General features: G+C 45.4%; 2 protein-coding genes across 3 annotated transcripts in view; one reads left to right on the top strand and one right to left on the bottom strand.

Moving 5' to 3' along the window:
* Positions 1 to 15,426, bottom strand: part of MGAT5 (alpha-1,6-mannosylglycoprotein 6-beta-N-acetylglucosaminyltransferase) — a 441,795-nt gene that overhangs the window by 105,297 nt on the left and 321,072 nt on the right. The window lies entirely within an intron of this gene.
* Positions 11,217 to 12,088, top strand: LOC142424398 (PHD finger-like domain-containing protein 5A). The gene has a single exon (XM_075529556.1). It carries the CDS (start codon positions 11,253 to 11,255, stop codon positions 11,583 to 11,585), a length of 333 nt encoding a protein of 110 aa, XP_075385671.1. The 5' UTR covers positions 11,217 to 11,252; the 3' UTR covers positions 11,586 to 12,088.

Genomic DNA, 15,426 nt, shown 5'->3' with positions numbered 1-15,426 from the left:
GGTGACCGGACTCAAGCCCTGCTTTTATCAACCGCCTCACAGGCAGGTGAAGGCTGGCCAGTGAAAGAATCAGATAGACAGAAACGGGACTGACGTCCCTGATACATGCTGCTGAGAGGACAGAAGGACAAACAGATTTGTCTCAGACGAAGCATAGCCACAACACACTTTAGAAGCAAGGACGGTGAGATTCTGTCTTGCATTCGTTGGGTATGTTTCCAGAGGAACACTGGAAAAGGATGTTATCTAAGTAGAGGATTCATGGAAAATAGGAAGACCCTCCGTTCGACGGATTAACACCACAGCTGCTGTAACGGGCTCAACCATTGGTGCAAATAGAAGGACGGCACAGAACTGAGCAATGCTTGGCTCTGTTGTACATCAGACCCCATTCCAGTGGCAACTAACAACACCAACTCTGTTCATACGGGGGCCAGAACGCTTGCCTTCCGTGCGGGAAACCTAGGTCAGAGTCCTGGCTTTGTGGGAGACAGTGACAATCTGGACAATCCAGTGACAGCACTGGAAACACTACAGGGCAGCTCGACTCTGTCTTATCAAGTCATCATGAATGAGAATCAATTCAATTGATCTATATGGTACATACCCCCTCCCACACACACACTCATACACACAATGAGGAACTTCTAAAATGTGTGGAAAAGTAGGAAGAAAAGATCATGGAAAATTTCCATGGGCGTTTTGAAGAACACACACACGCGTGTTAGTCTAGGTTGACTAGAGAAACAAATCCACAGATACACATATGTGTATAGGAAAGAGCTTTTTATAAAGAACAATCGAATATTGAGAAAACAACCCAGCCCAGTCCAGTTCAAGTTCATAAGTCTGATGTTAGCCCATATGTCTGATGCCCATCTATAAATTCCTCTTCAGACTCACAAAACACAAGCAATGACGCCAAATGCTGGAAGATCACAGGTCAGTGGGTGGAAAGTCTTGTGGACCAGTGGCAGTGGAAGCATCTCATCCCTGGCAGGGGTCTCCACGTGGCTCCTTCAGTTCCAGAGCTCTAGAAGAGCTCCATGTATCTTGTCAACTGCAATGTCTGTCTCCCAGGGAGTGAGTGTGTTATGCCTCCAACAAGTTATTTATCTCCTTAGTGCCTCCAACTGAGGTCATCAAGCTACGACCTGATTCACAGGCTAGACTACACCCCTTTACTCTTAATCCTCTTAAATCGACAACAAATTATGTAATGCACACATGAGTACGGAAGGAAGTATTGCTGCAGAATCTCCACAGTCTTCTTCTTTTTCAATAAAAAAAGCATTGTGGGCTCATACAACACCTATCACAATTCATATATATATCTATTGTGTCAAGCACATTTGCACATTTGTTGCCACCATCATTCCCAAAGCACCTGCTTTCCACTTGATTCCTTGGTATCAGCTCCCCACTTCCTCCCCACTTCCTCCCCGCTCCCTGCCACCATGAGCCCTTGATAATTTATAAATTATGATTATTTTGTCATATCATACACTGTCTGATGTCTCCCTTCACCCACTTGTCTGTTATCCATCCCCCAGGGAGGAGGTTATATACAGATCCTTGTAATTGGTTCCCTCTTTCTAGCCAAACTTTGCTTTACCCACCCTTCTCCGCATATTCTCCAGGCAGTTTCCATCTCTCTAACATTCCCCTGAGGAATTCTGCAAGGTTTGATTTAACACATGTCAAAAGCATAGTTTTAACACATGATTTAACACATGGCTCTTTGAATTACAGGAAGAAAAAGAAGGCAGCAGAGGCAAGGTCAGGGGTGGCGGGTGGATGGAGTAAGGTTTCCCAACGCAACTTCTCATAGGCCAGCTCTCGCCACCCTTGAAGTGGAGGCAGCTGCCTTGTTGGAATGGAAGAAGGTTCCTCAGTGCACCTTCCTGGCCCTTCCTTAACAAAAAAGTTTTCAATATTCTTTCAGTTCATTTTAAGAAACCCGCCTCTGTATCTGTGTCCTCTAAGGAACTCTATCAAGGTCACACTTGGAATCCCCATAAAACAGCCGCCATAGCCTTCTATGCGGACTTCTCTGCCTTGAATTTCGCCACTCAATTCCATCAGAAGCCATTACTGAGCATTGCTCCACTGACGGTGCCGGTCAGTTCACGGCCTGGTGCTGGGTACTAATGGTTCCATACAGTTGGCTTCATTTGCTTCGATCTCGCATCAAAGACTGATGGAGAGATCTGCTCTCCGAGCTGGCTGAGAACAAGACGGCTGCAAAGTGGAAACCCTAGCAATCCCGGGCCACCCCTTCCGTTGTCGTCACACCAACACTAAGTCCACGCAGTTCTTCCACCAGTGTCTAGACTTCGGCCATTGCTTCATTAGTCAGGCTTGAAGGCTTCCCCTTGCGTGGCTCAACCTTGATGCCTTTCCCACCTGCCTTAAAATGTTCGATTCATCCAAGAACTGTTGCTTTATGTGGGACAGCATTCCAGGTAACTGGCTGCAAAGTTTTAATGATCTGGGAAGATATTCACTGCGTTATTGCAAAAGTTGATACTAGTTTGACCTCAGAATTGTCCCCCCGCCCCGCCCATAGCACAAAACATATCCCTTTTTAAAAGGGATCCTTACAAGGCTAAGACAAGTGCACTGCTGGGAGAACTTGATGTCTGCAGCCGTCCACTGATGGCAGCCAAATTTAAACACACTTTGGAGTGAACATCTGCAGATAGAAACTGAAAGGCCAGTACAGCAGTATTGTGGGCAATACTCTTTTACTTACCCGTCTGTGTGTGTGTATGTGTGTGTGTGTGAGAGAGAGAGAGAGAGAGAGAGAGAGAGAGACCAAAACTGCTGTTATTGAGTTGAGTCTGACTCATATCAACTCCAAAGGACAGAGCAAAATTTCTCCTTTGAGCTTCTGAGAGTCAATCTTTATGAGAGCAGGCAGCCTATTGTTTAACAAATGCCACCACCAGGACATGTACAGAGTCTGTCAAAGATTCTCCTAGCTTATCACTTGAAGATTGCGATGGAGAGGAAGACCATGTATTCATTCATCAAGACCACCATGTGCTCCGCTTCCACGTTTTATACACGAACAGTATCAGCAAGAACCATTGTCTATAACAAGCGTACTCAAATACTTCTAGTTCTTGTTTCCTTTGAAGTTCATTTTCAAATAAGTCAACCACTTCGGAGTTTTTATTTTCCTAGAGTTCAATGTCAAGTCCCTTATTACTAACAGAATCTGTATCTCCTGGGGAAAAAACAGAAAACAAACAAACCAAAAAAGCAAACAAACAAGCAAAAACATTTGTGATAGTGGCAGGGAACTCCAAGCTGCACCATGAACTTAATTTGGTCCTAAATCACGTCTGATACCTACGAAGAATCAATTACATATCAAAGCCCTCCTCTAGCCAAGTGACCATCTAAACATTGTATCACAACGCTTCCCTCGTGTCTTGAGATGTGAATTCGTGGATCAGCAGCCTTAGAAGCGAGGCTTATGGCCCTCGGGTGAGACTGAAATACAGGCAGTGCTGGCATATGGCACCACCACCTTTAATGAGCAGTGGCTCCAGCACTAGCCAGCCCCCTCCATGCATTTCTTGCCAGGTGACCATGAACCTGTCACAGGACCCTGAGCCTCCATGACAGGATGGATTGCTCAGGTGTGACTCAACACAGCAGGTGATCCTGAATTAACCGCAGGCCCAGGGTGGCTTGCTTCCAAGGCGCTGAAGAAGCAGCTGGCTTCTGCCCTGGTAACACCTGCACAGACAGCCTAGGCTTGAACACCAACGTTCTGAAACTGGCTTTAAAAAAAGGAAGTCACACATACAGAGTAGTGCTATTTTTAAATGACTGTTAATAAATGACTTGTGGTAAAGATCCAGCCTCAGACCAAGTTTTGTCTTTGGCTCTACCTGACGACAGGAACAAGGACATTAACGGTGCCGGGAAGATTTCAAAGAGAAGATACTGACATTTCCAGGTACATCAAAGAACTCTCATCTGAAACAAGATGCAAGGAGTCCTATCCTTTTGGAGCTTGGTCTCCCTAGGAAGTACACAAACATAATTTTTGCTGGTAGCTGCATTCTCTGTGCTGAGTTCTGAGCTTAGTGTTTTATTGTAACTACTTTATCCTCCCAACAACCTTCTACACCTTGTTTGTACAAACTAGAAAAAGCAGCCATGAGATTTACTTACACTGTCTAAGCCCACATGCTAGAGAATGTCAAGGTTGAAATGCAGAGCCAGGCCAGCTGGTCCCAGGGCCCCAGCTCCTTAAATCACTCAAGTACACAGCCTCACAATCCAAATATTTCACGTGCTGGGCGCTTTGGTGAAACATGCTTCAGAGTAAAATAACATTATGAGGTAGACCAAAAAACACAGGCAGTCCCTAACGACATAACTTGAATTATGACTAAACAAATCCACAACCAGTTTATCTGGAGCACTGTGTTGTCTGGAAAGGAAGCTACCAGAAAACACAGGCAAGGGATGGGAGAAATGCAGACTTTTGTGAACAGACTAGAAACACGTGGTCAGGATAATATGATGGAAGATGATGGGTTCTTGGCTGGAACTGCCAGGCCGCTTCTGACTGACATCAGCCCAAGTACAACAGAATGTAACACTGGCCAGTTCTCACCATCTTTCCCCTCTTGATCATGGGGAAGCTCAACGTTGCAGCCGCAGGATCAACACGTCCGGTCAAGGGTTTCCCCCGTTTTCATTGCCCGTCTTCATTACCAAGCCTGAGGTTCTTTCCCAGGGACGGGTCTCTCTTGATCACAAGTCCACAGTGCGCTGGATGAAGTGAAGCGCCATCCGCACTTCTGAGAAGCAGCTCTGGGTGTACTTCTTCCAGGACAGATCGTGTTTCATTCTTCTGGTAGTCCATTGTAGTTCCAACAGTCTTTGCCCACACCGTAACTCAAATGCATGCTTCGCCTTCAGTCTTCCTTGTTCAATGCCCACGTTTCACACACACAGGAAACAATCGAAAATACCATGGCTAGAGGCAGGAGGACCTGAGTCTTCCAAGTGACCTCCTTACTCTTTAACTTTTTAAAAAATCGTTTTATTAGGGGCTCATACAACTAGTATCACAATCCACACATACATCAATCGTGTAAAGCACCTTTGTACACTCATTTTCCTCATCATTCTCAAAACATTTGCTCTCCAGTTAAGTCCCTGACATCAGCTCCTCATTTTTCCCCTCCCTCACCGCACACCCCTCCCTCATGAACCCTTGATAATTTATAAATTATTATTTTGTCATATCTTGCCCTGTCCGACATCTCCCTTCACCCATACCTCCGTTGTCCGTCCCCCAGAGAGGAGGTCACATGTAGATCCTTGTAATCAGTTTCCCCTTTCCACCCCATCCTTCCTCTATGCTCCCAGTATTGCCACTCACACCACTGGTCCTGAAAGGGTCATCTGTCCTGTATTCCCTGTTCCTATCTGTACCAGTGTCCATCTTCTGGCCCAGCGATATTTGTAAGGTAGAATTGGGATCAGGATAGGAGGGGGGGAGGAAGCATTTAGGAACTAGAGGAAAATTGTATGCTTCCTTGTTGCTACACTCTTCAACTTTTTAAAGAGGTCTTTGTGAAGCAGATTTGCCCAATGCAATGCATCATTTGATTTCTTGTTTGCTGCTTCCGTGAGCACTGACTATGGATCTAAGGGAGCTGACATCCCTGACCACTTCAATCTTTTTTTCCATTTATCATAATGCGTCTATTGGTTCAGTTGTGAGGGCTTTGGTTTTCATTACTTTGAGTTGCAGTCCATAACAACGGCTGCTGGAAGCCAAGTGTTTCAAGTCTTCCTCTCGATCCACTTAGAATGTTTTCCGAAAACTCCTTTTTGGACTAAGCTGATCCGCTAGAGTCCTCTCTGACAGGCAGAACCAGTTGCTGTGGGGGATTCTCACTCATAACAACCCCACGTGCCTCAGAGTGGAACTGCACTCCAGAGTTTCCAATGATCGGGTGCCTTTTTCCTCCCTGGAACTATATGGCCAGAGCGTTCTTCCACAGCAGCTCTGGCTGGACTCGACCCTCCAGTCTTTCAGTAAGCAGCCAAGTCCATCAACAGCAACACCCAAAGCAGTCACTTCCCACCCCCCTCCATCCCCTGTGACCATGGGTTACTGGTTGGCTCGGTGTCTTCCACAGTCTAGATACTTCATGAAAGCGGAATGGTGCCGTCTTTTGCTTTCAAAAGTGCCTTGCTTCACCCAGCATACTGTCTTTACGGCTGAATAGCACGCCACTGCATATATGAACTGCATTTAATCTTTCTATTTTAATTTCCCGACTGTTCCCATCTTTTATCCACTGTGAATCTGCTGGCATAAATCCTGGTGTGCCAGTGACCACTGAGTCCCTCTTGCAATGTTCATTGTAAAGGGGCATCTGTTGGACCTCGAGCTGAGGTCAGTCCTCGGGGTGCACCTTCTCCTCCAATGCGAGGCTGGGCTCCTTGTTCTGCTGTCACTGCCACGGCCCATATGTCCCCTTCTCAAAAACCCATCCACTCAGGACCCTTCTCTTCACCTTTGTTGTTGGCACCTCGATGGCTCTTGCTGAGACTTCTGAAATAAATGAGGTTGTCTTTTCTCTAAATGAAAATCATTTTGTCAGTCTCCCTGACAACAATAGGACTATAAAAGAGGACCTGATGCAAAGGGCTTAAGTGGAGAGCAAATGCTTTGAAAATGATTTGGGCAAAGAATGTACAGATGTGCTTTATACAATTGATTGTGATAAGAGTTGTATGAGTCCCTAATAAAATGTTAAAAAAAGAACTATACCCTCAGCATAAAACATATTTCAGATAACAGAGAAACACATTAGGTAAAGGGAAAAAGTCACCCATAACCTTGTTACCTAGAAATAAATATTAGTGGGCACTCTCCCCCAAACTTCTGGACCTTCTGACCAAGACGGAATCCTGCTATGCCTACTCTTCTGAAAATGGCTTTTTTCACTTGCTCACTGTATCACGGTATCCTTCCGAGGTTAATAACTTCACACATTGCTGTGTCCGACTCCTTCCAGCCGATGTGGATGTCCTGTGGTTCTGGTCTGCCCAGCCTCCCTAGTGAACCTACCACCTTCCTCCCAGACCACAAGTCTTGGTTCTATGCAGTGGTGGGAACGGTCCTGACCCTGTGTGCTCCCTCACTGGGCAGTGCAGCCACTTAACCGAGAGGACTTAACACTGACTAGTGAGGAGTTGAGGGCTGTGTGCATGACCCAAGCCGAGAGAGCATTCTCAGGCTAACCATGATGTGTCAGATGTAATGTGGAGACCATGTCTTCCCAGCGTAGGTACAGAGCAGGCAGGGGCTAAGTCTAGAGCCACAGAAAGCCACCTCTGTGCTCATGTAGACAGCCTTCCCAGGCATGGCATCAGCCCAAGGAAAAGGGAAAAGGGAGGTGAGGATGTTCTCAGAGTCCTAGATCCAACTGTGCCATAGCCTGCTTCAATATGCGTCCCCCCACCCCCCCACCCGTAAGAGCCAACACATTCCTTTCTGAGTAAGTCAATGAACAGAAATCCTTTCTAGTACACCCACCCAAAAGCCATCTGGGATGTTTCCAATTATTCTTCGCTACTTAAATGGCTGAACACATATTACTACACTGTTGTAAATGATGCATGCATGTCTAAGTGTTCTTCATATTCACAACCTCGTCCTTCAACTCCTTTTCTTACTGCTATTTAGCTACAACCCATCCTCCATGGAGCTTGACAAGGTAACATGAATCAAGCAGGACTGTGTCAGTTTCTCACTGCCTTCAGGAGAAAGCCAGGCTCAGCAGACCTTTCAATGCAGACAAACCTCACCGATACAATTGGCTGTGCTTTTCCCTCTTAGCTCATCCTGGCAGGAGTCTTGCATGCCTTTGTCTTTCTCCTCCCTTTTAAGTATCGGGTCACATCACCAGCAAGTGAGGGAGTTCCTAGTCCCCCAAGACTTACACCCTCCTCGACTCTCTTAGATCATGAAGGGTCAGAGATGTAGCAAACATCACCACCACTGTTTCCCATGTTCCTGGATGCCTAGGACAACATTTTATATATTGCTAACTTTCTAGAAGGAGGCCTTGTGTAGTGGTTACAAGTTGGTCTGCGATCCGCATTGTTGACAGTTTGAAATCACCATCAGCTTGGCAGGAAAAGACGGGGCTTTCTATTCCCGTAAACAAACCATAAAGCTAGTCTCGGAATTCCAAAGCTTTGGGTGAACTTCCCAGAGCCCAGAACCTGGTAGGACTTGAATAAATATCTTTAAATTTGTTTTAAAATTTTGTTCTTGTGCTTGGGAACATACAACAAAAAAAGACACCACATTCACCAGCTTCCTACACACACTCTTTAGAGACACTGGGTACTGAAGCGGCACCGCCATTCTTAGCCCTTTTTCCCAGCTGTTCCTCCCTAACATAAACTCCCTGCCCCCCTGGGGTTCCTCGTGAACATTTTGGGCTATGCTGTCACCTTGAGTCCAGGGATATGGCTCTTAAAAGAGCACAAAGTTCAAGGGAGGCATTTTTATCGTTAAGCTAAATTATTGCTTAGTCAGGGCTATTTTGGATTAAGTTTTGTAGATGACCTCAGAGCAACTTTCAGAGATTCTTCCACCCCCTTATCTCCCCAAAAGCCACGAAGCATTTGGAATTATGCTCTGTGCTTTCTGCATTTTGATCCAGATTCTCCTACGGACTCTTCCATCAAAACGGTGGGGGACAACAGCCACCCGTGTCCAGTTCTGCTTTCGTGGCAATGGAGGCAAGTGCTCATGGAGGTTGTTCCTCCCACGCTCCATAGCTTCCACTTGTGTCCTTCTTCTGTGGCTCCGGGCAAACAGAGACCCTCTGTGACCTCCTGGAAAATTGTAAGGCTATAGGCTCCAAGGAGTGAACTCGAAGGGAGAACAGAAGCACTGAACACATTATCAGGCACCCTAACAGGGATGTACCACGAATCGACGATCCTAAGTCTCCAAATCCAGGAACCACAGCCCGTGAAGCAGTTTGGGTCGTGTATGAGGGCCCTCAGCAGCCATTCCTTTTAGTTAAAGTCTTTTTTAAAATGGTTGTTGTAAATATATTGATTAGCCAACTTTTTATCAGTTCAACTTTTTTACAGATCTGTAACTTATTAACAATAATTAACCAATATAATTTTTCATCATTGTTAACCTCCCCTTTTCTGCTTTCACCTGTCCCTAGTAACTATAAATATTTTTTCTATTTGACTTTTTTATATAAGTGAGGTCATATAATATTTGTACTTCTGTGAATGGCTGATAATACTTAGTTTCATGTTTTCAAGCTCCATTCATACTGTAGAATGTATCAAGACTTTTATACTTGCTGAATAGCATGCCACTACATATCCCTCATTTTGTATCTCCATTCCTCTGAGGAAGGGCATGTAGATGGCGTGCGTGTAGCTCTTAACTCTGCTGAACAGTGTTGCAGTGAAGGGTGGTGTACCAGTCTCTGGGGTACACACCCAGGACAACCGGCAGTGTGGGCTCTTAGTTCTATACGAAACCACCACACTGCTTTCCAGAACGGATGAACCATTTTGCATTCTCACCAGCAGTGGATAAAGACTCCAATTTCACCACACCCTTATCAACTTTGTTATTATTACTATGTTTAATTGTAGCCATCCCAGTAGGCGTGAAATGGTTTTAATTTCATCTCTCTAATGGTTAATGATGTTATGCATCTTTTCATGTGTTTGGTAGCCATTTGACTATCTTCTTTGGTGAAGTAGCTACTCAGGCACTGTGCACGTTTTATGACTGGGTTATTTGTCATTTTGTTAAGTTTTTAACACTTAGTCTCTAGCGATTGTGTCAGGAAGTTGAGCATCATAGAATGCCAGTTTAATAGAAGAAAGTATTTTTGCATAGAGGGAGTACTTGAGTAGAGCCCCACTGTCCTTCTGTTACCTTAATACTAAACCCATAAATAGTTCCCCATCTTCATATATAGATATATTTGCAATATGTACATGCCTTTAGACCTCTATAAATGCCCTTTGCCTCCTAGCTCTTTACTCTATTTCCTTTGACTTTCCTCTTGTCCCACTATCATGTTCAGCTTTCATTTGGGTTTCAGTAATTCCTCTCGGTTACATTACCCTTGATCAAGCCCTACCAGGCCTCCTACACCCTCCTCACCAATGATTTGGCTCACTTGTTGTTCCCTTGTCCCTGGGTTTGTTAACACCACTTCCTTTCCCCCACCTTTCCTTCTCCCATGTCTCCCTGGAACTGTTGGTCCCGTTGTTTTCTCCTCCAGATTGTTCATTCAGCCTATTTTATTCAGACAGACTTGCAGAGATAATAACATGCACAAAAACAAGACAGAGCAAACCAAGCAACAAAATAAAACAACAACAAACCAATGACAAAAACAAAACACAACCACAAGAAAGAAAGCTTGTAGTTAGTTCAAGGACTGTTTGTTGGCTTTTAGAAGTGTTTACCAGTCGGCACTAAGCCCTGGACCCAAATTCTATTTTTGGTATTCCCTGGGGACTTCGTTGGTCTGTTCCACTTACTATTCTGTTGTATGCTCTTAGTGTTTTGCCTCGGAGAGGTGGCATCAGATTGGTCGCAATTCCCACAGGGTGTCTCCAGTGTTGTCTCCTGTAGGGCTATGGGTAAGTGAGGGATGTCATGTTTCGTAGTGGGGCCAGCCATATGGTCTTCTCTGTGGATTGGCTGCTCTGAGCAGGAATATCGTCCTCAAGGCTTGGTGGCCAGCATGTGCTCCACTCTCTCTTCCTCCCCTTCATTTGCTCCCGTGTACTCTGATCAGACATGTCCCTCTCCTAGAGCTGCAGCTTCAGTGCTGTCCTCTGAAATAAATTCGCCTGGGGGTAGGGGGCAGGTGTCCACGTAGTTGGGATTGGGGCCAGCCCCTCAGATCTCTCCACCGGTTCTCTACTCCGTGCTGGCATTCAACACTTCTTATAAGACAACCATGTCATTAAGTTCTGTGAGAAGGCAGATGAGAGTCTGATAAGGCCATGAGCCTCAAGAAACTTCTGTGATCTTGAATTTCTTACCATTTCCTGCACTATTACAGAGACTAAGTAGAAAGACACTGTGACATAGTTAAACTTGTTCCATAAAAATGTGCCAGGTGAAGCACCATGGGGGTCAAAGGCCGGGCGGAAGCTCGTGACGCTTCCGGTGGCCAGTTTGAGTTGGAGCTATGGCTAAACACCATCCGGATTTGATCTTTTGCCGCAAGCAAGCTGGTGTTGCCATCGGAAGACTTTGTGAAAAATGTGATGGCAAGTGTGTGATCTGTGACTCCTACGTGCGCCCCTGTACCCTGGTGCGCATATGTGACGAGTGTAATTATGGCTCCTACCAGGGCCGCTGTGTGATCTGTGGAGGGCCCGGAGTCTCAGATGCCTATTACTGTAAGGAATGCACCATCCAGGAGAAGGATAGAGATGGTTGCCCAAAGATTGTCAATTTGGGGAGTTCTAAGACTGATCTCTTCTATGAACGCAAAAAATACGGCTTCAAAAAGAGGTGATTGGCCGGCAGTCCTTTCCTCCCCATATGAAGCTGTGCAGCTGCCAGAGAAGACACCTACCAGCAAAGAAGAAGTGGGGCCCAGAACACCACCAGACCAACCTGTTGCTCTACTGGTAACCTTCCACCTGCTCCCCTCTCCTTTCACCCGGACACGTGTGGTAGGAACGGAAAAGGACTCGGCCATTTCAGCGCAGTTCTTGGCTCTTTTTGAATTTACAATGCATGCCTCTGTTCCCCACGTGTACGGCTTCTCACTACACCAAGCCGTCCTTACTACTACAATAGAAAACCCCTTGGCCACCGCTCCAGTGGCAGGTGTCCTTGATGAGATCTGGGGTCAGGGTGCAGTGGGGAGATAGCAGAACAGTGACCTGAACGTGAACTTCAATCTTGTAAAGGTTACCAGGGTGGTGCTGGCCTCATGCTACTTTTCTGCTGAGAAATTGGAAACCTTTACTGTTGCTACTGTGTTAATAAAGTTGGTGTTTATTTTCTGGTAAAAAAAAAAATGTGCCAGGTGTTCTTCAAAGTGTTAGAGCTTCAGGAATAAACAAAACCAATAAACATCCCTACCTCAGATTGTGGAGCTAAATACCTAAAAAAAATCCCTAATGTGTTCTTCACTCAACTCCCTGTTTTCTCCAAATTTCACATGTACCGAGAAACGCTGACTGTTGCCTGGTCTTGACTGTACGACAGAGCAGGCACCCAGAGGCAAACTCTCGTGTCTTCTTATGTGAGTTGGCAGCCTAACCTTGGCAGGTATTCAAAAATAAAGAAGAAAAACAAACTCATACAAACCAACAGTGCTTAGCAAACAAGTGATGTGGCGAGCGTGGTAGTTAGGCAGACTGCTATGCTAAGGCGTACGGAAATATTTCAATTGTTGGAATGTAAATATAAGTCTGAAACAAAAGTTGCCTGAAACCAGGAATGAGGAGTCTCACAAGGCATGCTATTGCTCCTTGTGGTCATCATTTCCATGACAACAGAGGGAGGCACTCAGATAAAGATAAAGACGCTTCCCTAGGCTGGTGCTTTGGCATAGCCAAGATGAAGCTCTGAGGTAGGATTCCATGTGGATAATTAAAACTATCCCAGCACAGCATAATTCAAAGTGCAAGCCCGCAACTTCAGAACTGTATTTTGTTTTTCTAAGTGGAACGGACAATTGCCTCCTGTTTTGTTTTGGCGTGGCTAAGGTTCGTCATGCTTAGTAAAGTGAGGGACAGCAGAAACCAGAAAGGCCTTCCATGAGCTGAAGTGACAGGGCTGCCTCCCAGGGCGCAGGCACAGGAACGGCTGTGAGGACGGCACAGGGTTGTGCAGTGTCACTATTGTTCATAGGCTGGCTATGGTCGGAGCCAACGCGACGGCACCTAACAACCCTAACAGTGTGTTTCTTCATTCACCTGTCGAGGCACAATATACCTTTGGGGGTTTCCAACAAGCTTAGCAAGTCACACTAGGCCCAGCTGTCAGCCTGAAAGACTGGCTCAGTGCAGGGTCAGGCCGAGTGCAGGGCAAGTAGAGAAAATGTAAACAAATCAATCACAAGGATCAGTCTATAGCCCCCTCCCAGGGGAACGAATAACGGAAAAGTGGGTGAGGGGCGACGGAGGATGAGGTAAGATATGAAAATAATAATCATAACTTATCAAGTGTTCATGAGGGAGGGCAGGCAGGGGAGGAGGGGGAAGAAACGGAGAGCTGATATCAGGGGCTCGAGTGGGAAGAGAATGCTCTGAAAATGATGATGTCGGCATATGTGCAAATGCGCTTCACACACTGATGAATGTATGGATTGTGATAAGAGCTACATAAGAGCCCCCAATAAAGGTACAGGAAAAAAGAAAGAATCAACAAAAGAATTCCAAAGTATCGCTTTAAAGAGAGCCACTTAGTAGAATATGAAACAGTCTGCAACAGACTGGCTTTACATTCTGAGTGGAACTAGAAACAACCACGCTCCAATAAGAGGGAAAAACCGAGATGCAAAGTTTAAGCCTGACTCGTGTCAACCACAGGTATAACGGAGAAGCATGGCCTGGGCCTGCGCCATCCTTACGGTCACTGGCTGTGTGAGCTCATTTTGGGGGGCCGAGGGGGCTCCGATGTCAATCCGTCTCAGTGAGGGTTTCTCTTGACCCTCTGCTAACTAGCCATTCCGTCCTTTCCCGGCGATTCCTCTCTCCTGGTGACACATCCACCGTCGGTGAGTTGAAGTTTTGGCATCCTCATTTCTTAAGGTGCATTCTGGATCAGTTCATATTATATTCCATCAACACCACAATTCAAATTGATCAAGTCTTCTTTGGTCTTCCATCAATGTTCGTCCTTTGAATGGATATAAGTGGCTGGTAAGGCCACGGCTTCGGTTAGGCAGAGGGTAGTCAACAAAGTGACATCTTTGCGTTTTACAATTTTAAATAGGTCACTAAAAAAAGATCTTCCCAGTATAAAGACCATTACATCTCTAGACTGCTGCTTCCATGAGCACTGATGGTAGGCCTACATAAGATGAAATTTCTGCTGGCAATTTCATTTTTCCTACTCCACTTATCATGATGTTGTTTATCAGCCCAGTTGGGAGGTTTCTTCACATTCAGGGGTAATCCATTCGGAAGGCTGTGGTCTTTGACCTTCACATCAGTAAGTGCTTCCAATTATCTTCATTTCTTGGCGAGCAAGGTTGTACTGGTTGCAAATGGAAAATTTCTAATGCAGTTTCCTCTAATTCAGAAAAACAACACGCACGAAGACGTCTGAAGAGGACTCAGTATAGATCCAGCTTTTATATACCAAGTTACATAATGAACATTATCAGTACCCGCTGGTATAAACAGTTCACATCTGAATACTAATCTAAATGATGGTGACTGGAATCCACCTGGCAATGTGGATTTGTAAAAATTACAGCCAAGAAAATTCCTATGGAACAATTATATTCTGTAACATAAGGTGGCTTTAAAAAGTTATTTTGAAAAATTCCATCAGCTTTTAATTCAGTTTTTCCACACAATTTGAAGTCCCCTCAGACAAGAGGCTGCCACCAGTGAGTTAGGACTGATTCCATTAAAACAGGTTGCATGTGGGCCCGTGTTTGTGTGCAGTTTTATATACTAAAAACCAGAAAAACTATCTGCCACTGAACGGATTCTGGCATCCCTATATGTCAGCGTAGAACTGTGCTCCACAGGGTGTCCAGAGGATACGCTTTGGGAAGTGGATCCCCAGGCCTTCCTTCTGAGGCACCTCTGGATGGACTTGAACCTCTGATCTTTCAGTCAGTAGACAAGTGCTTAACAGCTTGTGCTCTCCAGGGACTTGGTCCATTTATTGCACACATTATTTTATTAAGAAACAATAGATGTGAGTTCTGAGATTTTCTTTGTAATGTCAGACCTCTGGAATAGCCATATTTACACAAAGAGTGAGCGAATGGAGGAGTCCGTGGAGAAGATCGGGCTGAATGACCTGGCTCTATTGGTGTGTGGGATGGAAGGGCTCCCGTTCAAGGCTGCAGCAGAGTTCTGGGAGAGGCTGCCTCTGGAGTACAGGCCGCAGGGACAGTCCCCAACATACCCAGGTCCATCTTACTCCGTCAGCGGTTTCCAACTGCTTCTTTGCTGTTTCCTTCACTCATCCAAGAAGAGCTTTCCCATCAACCTCCGACCTGATGAACTTAACAGCCACTGAGGCTTGCTGCCTTGCTCCATTGTTTACTATGGATTTTAAGATGCTAATTTTCTAATGGGAACATCTATTTATTTGCATTTATTAGCTGTGATTATGCTCTGATGAACAACTTTCCTTCATCACCTAGTTGATTACCTTCC

This window comes from Tenrec ecaudatus, chromosome 13 (assembly GCF_050624435.1).
Source record: "Tenrec ecaudatus isolate mTenEca1 chromosome 13, mTenEca1.hap1, whole genome shotgun sequence".
Classification (NCBI taxonomy): domain Eukaryota; kingdom Metazoa; phylum Chordata; class Mammalia; order Afrosoricida; family Tenrecidae; genus Tenrec; species Tenrec ecaudatus.
Note: the sequence above shows the minus strand (reverse complement) of the source record. Positions and strands in the feature narration are given on the sequence as shown.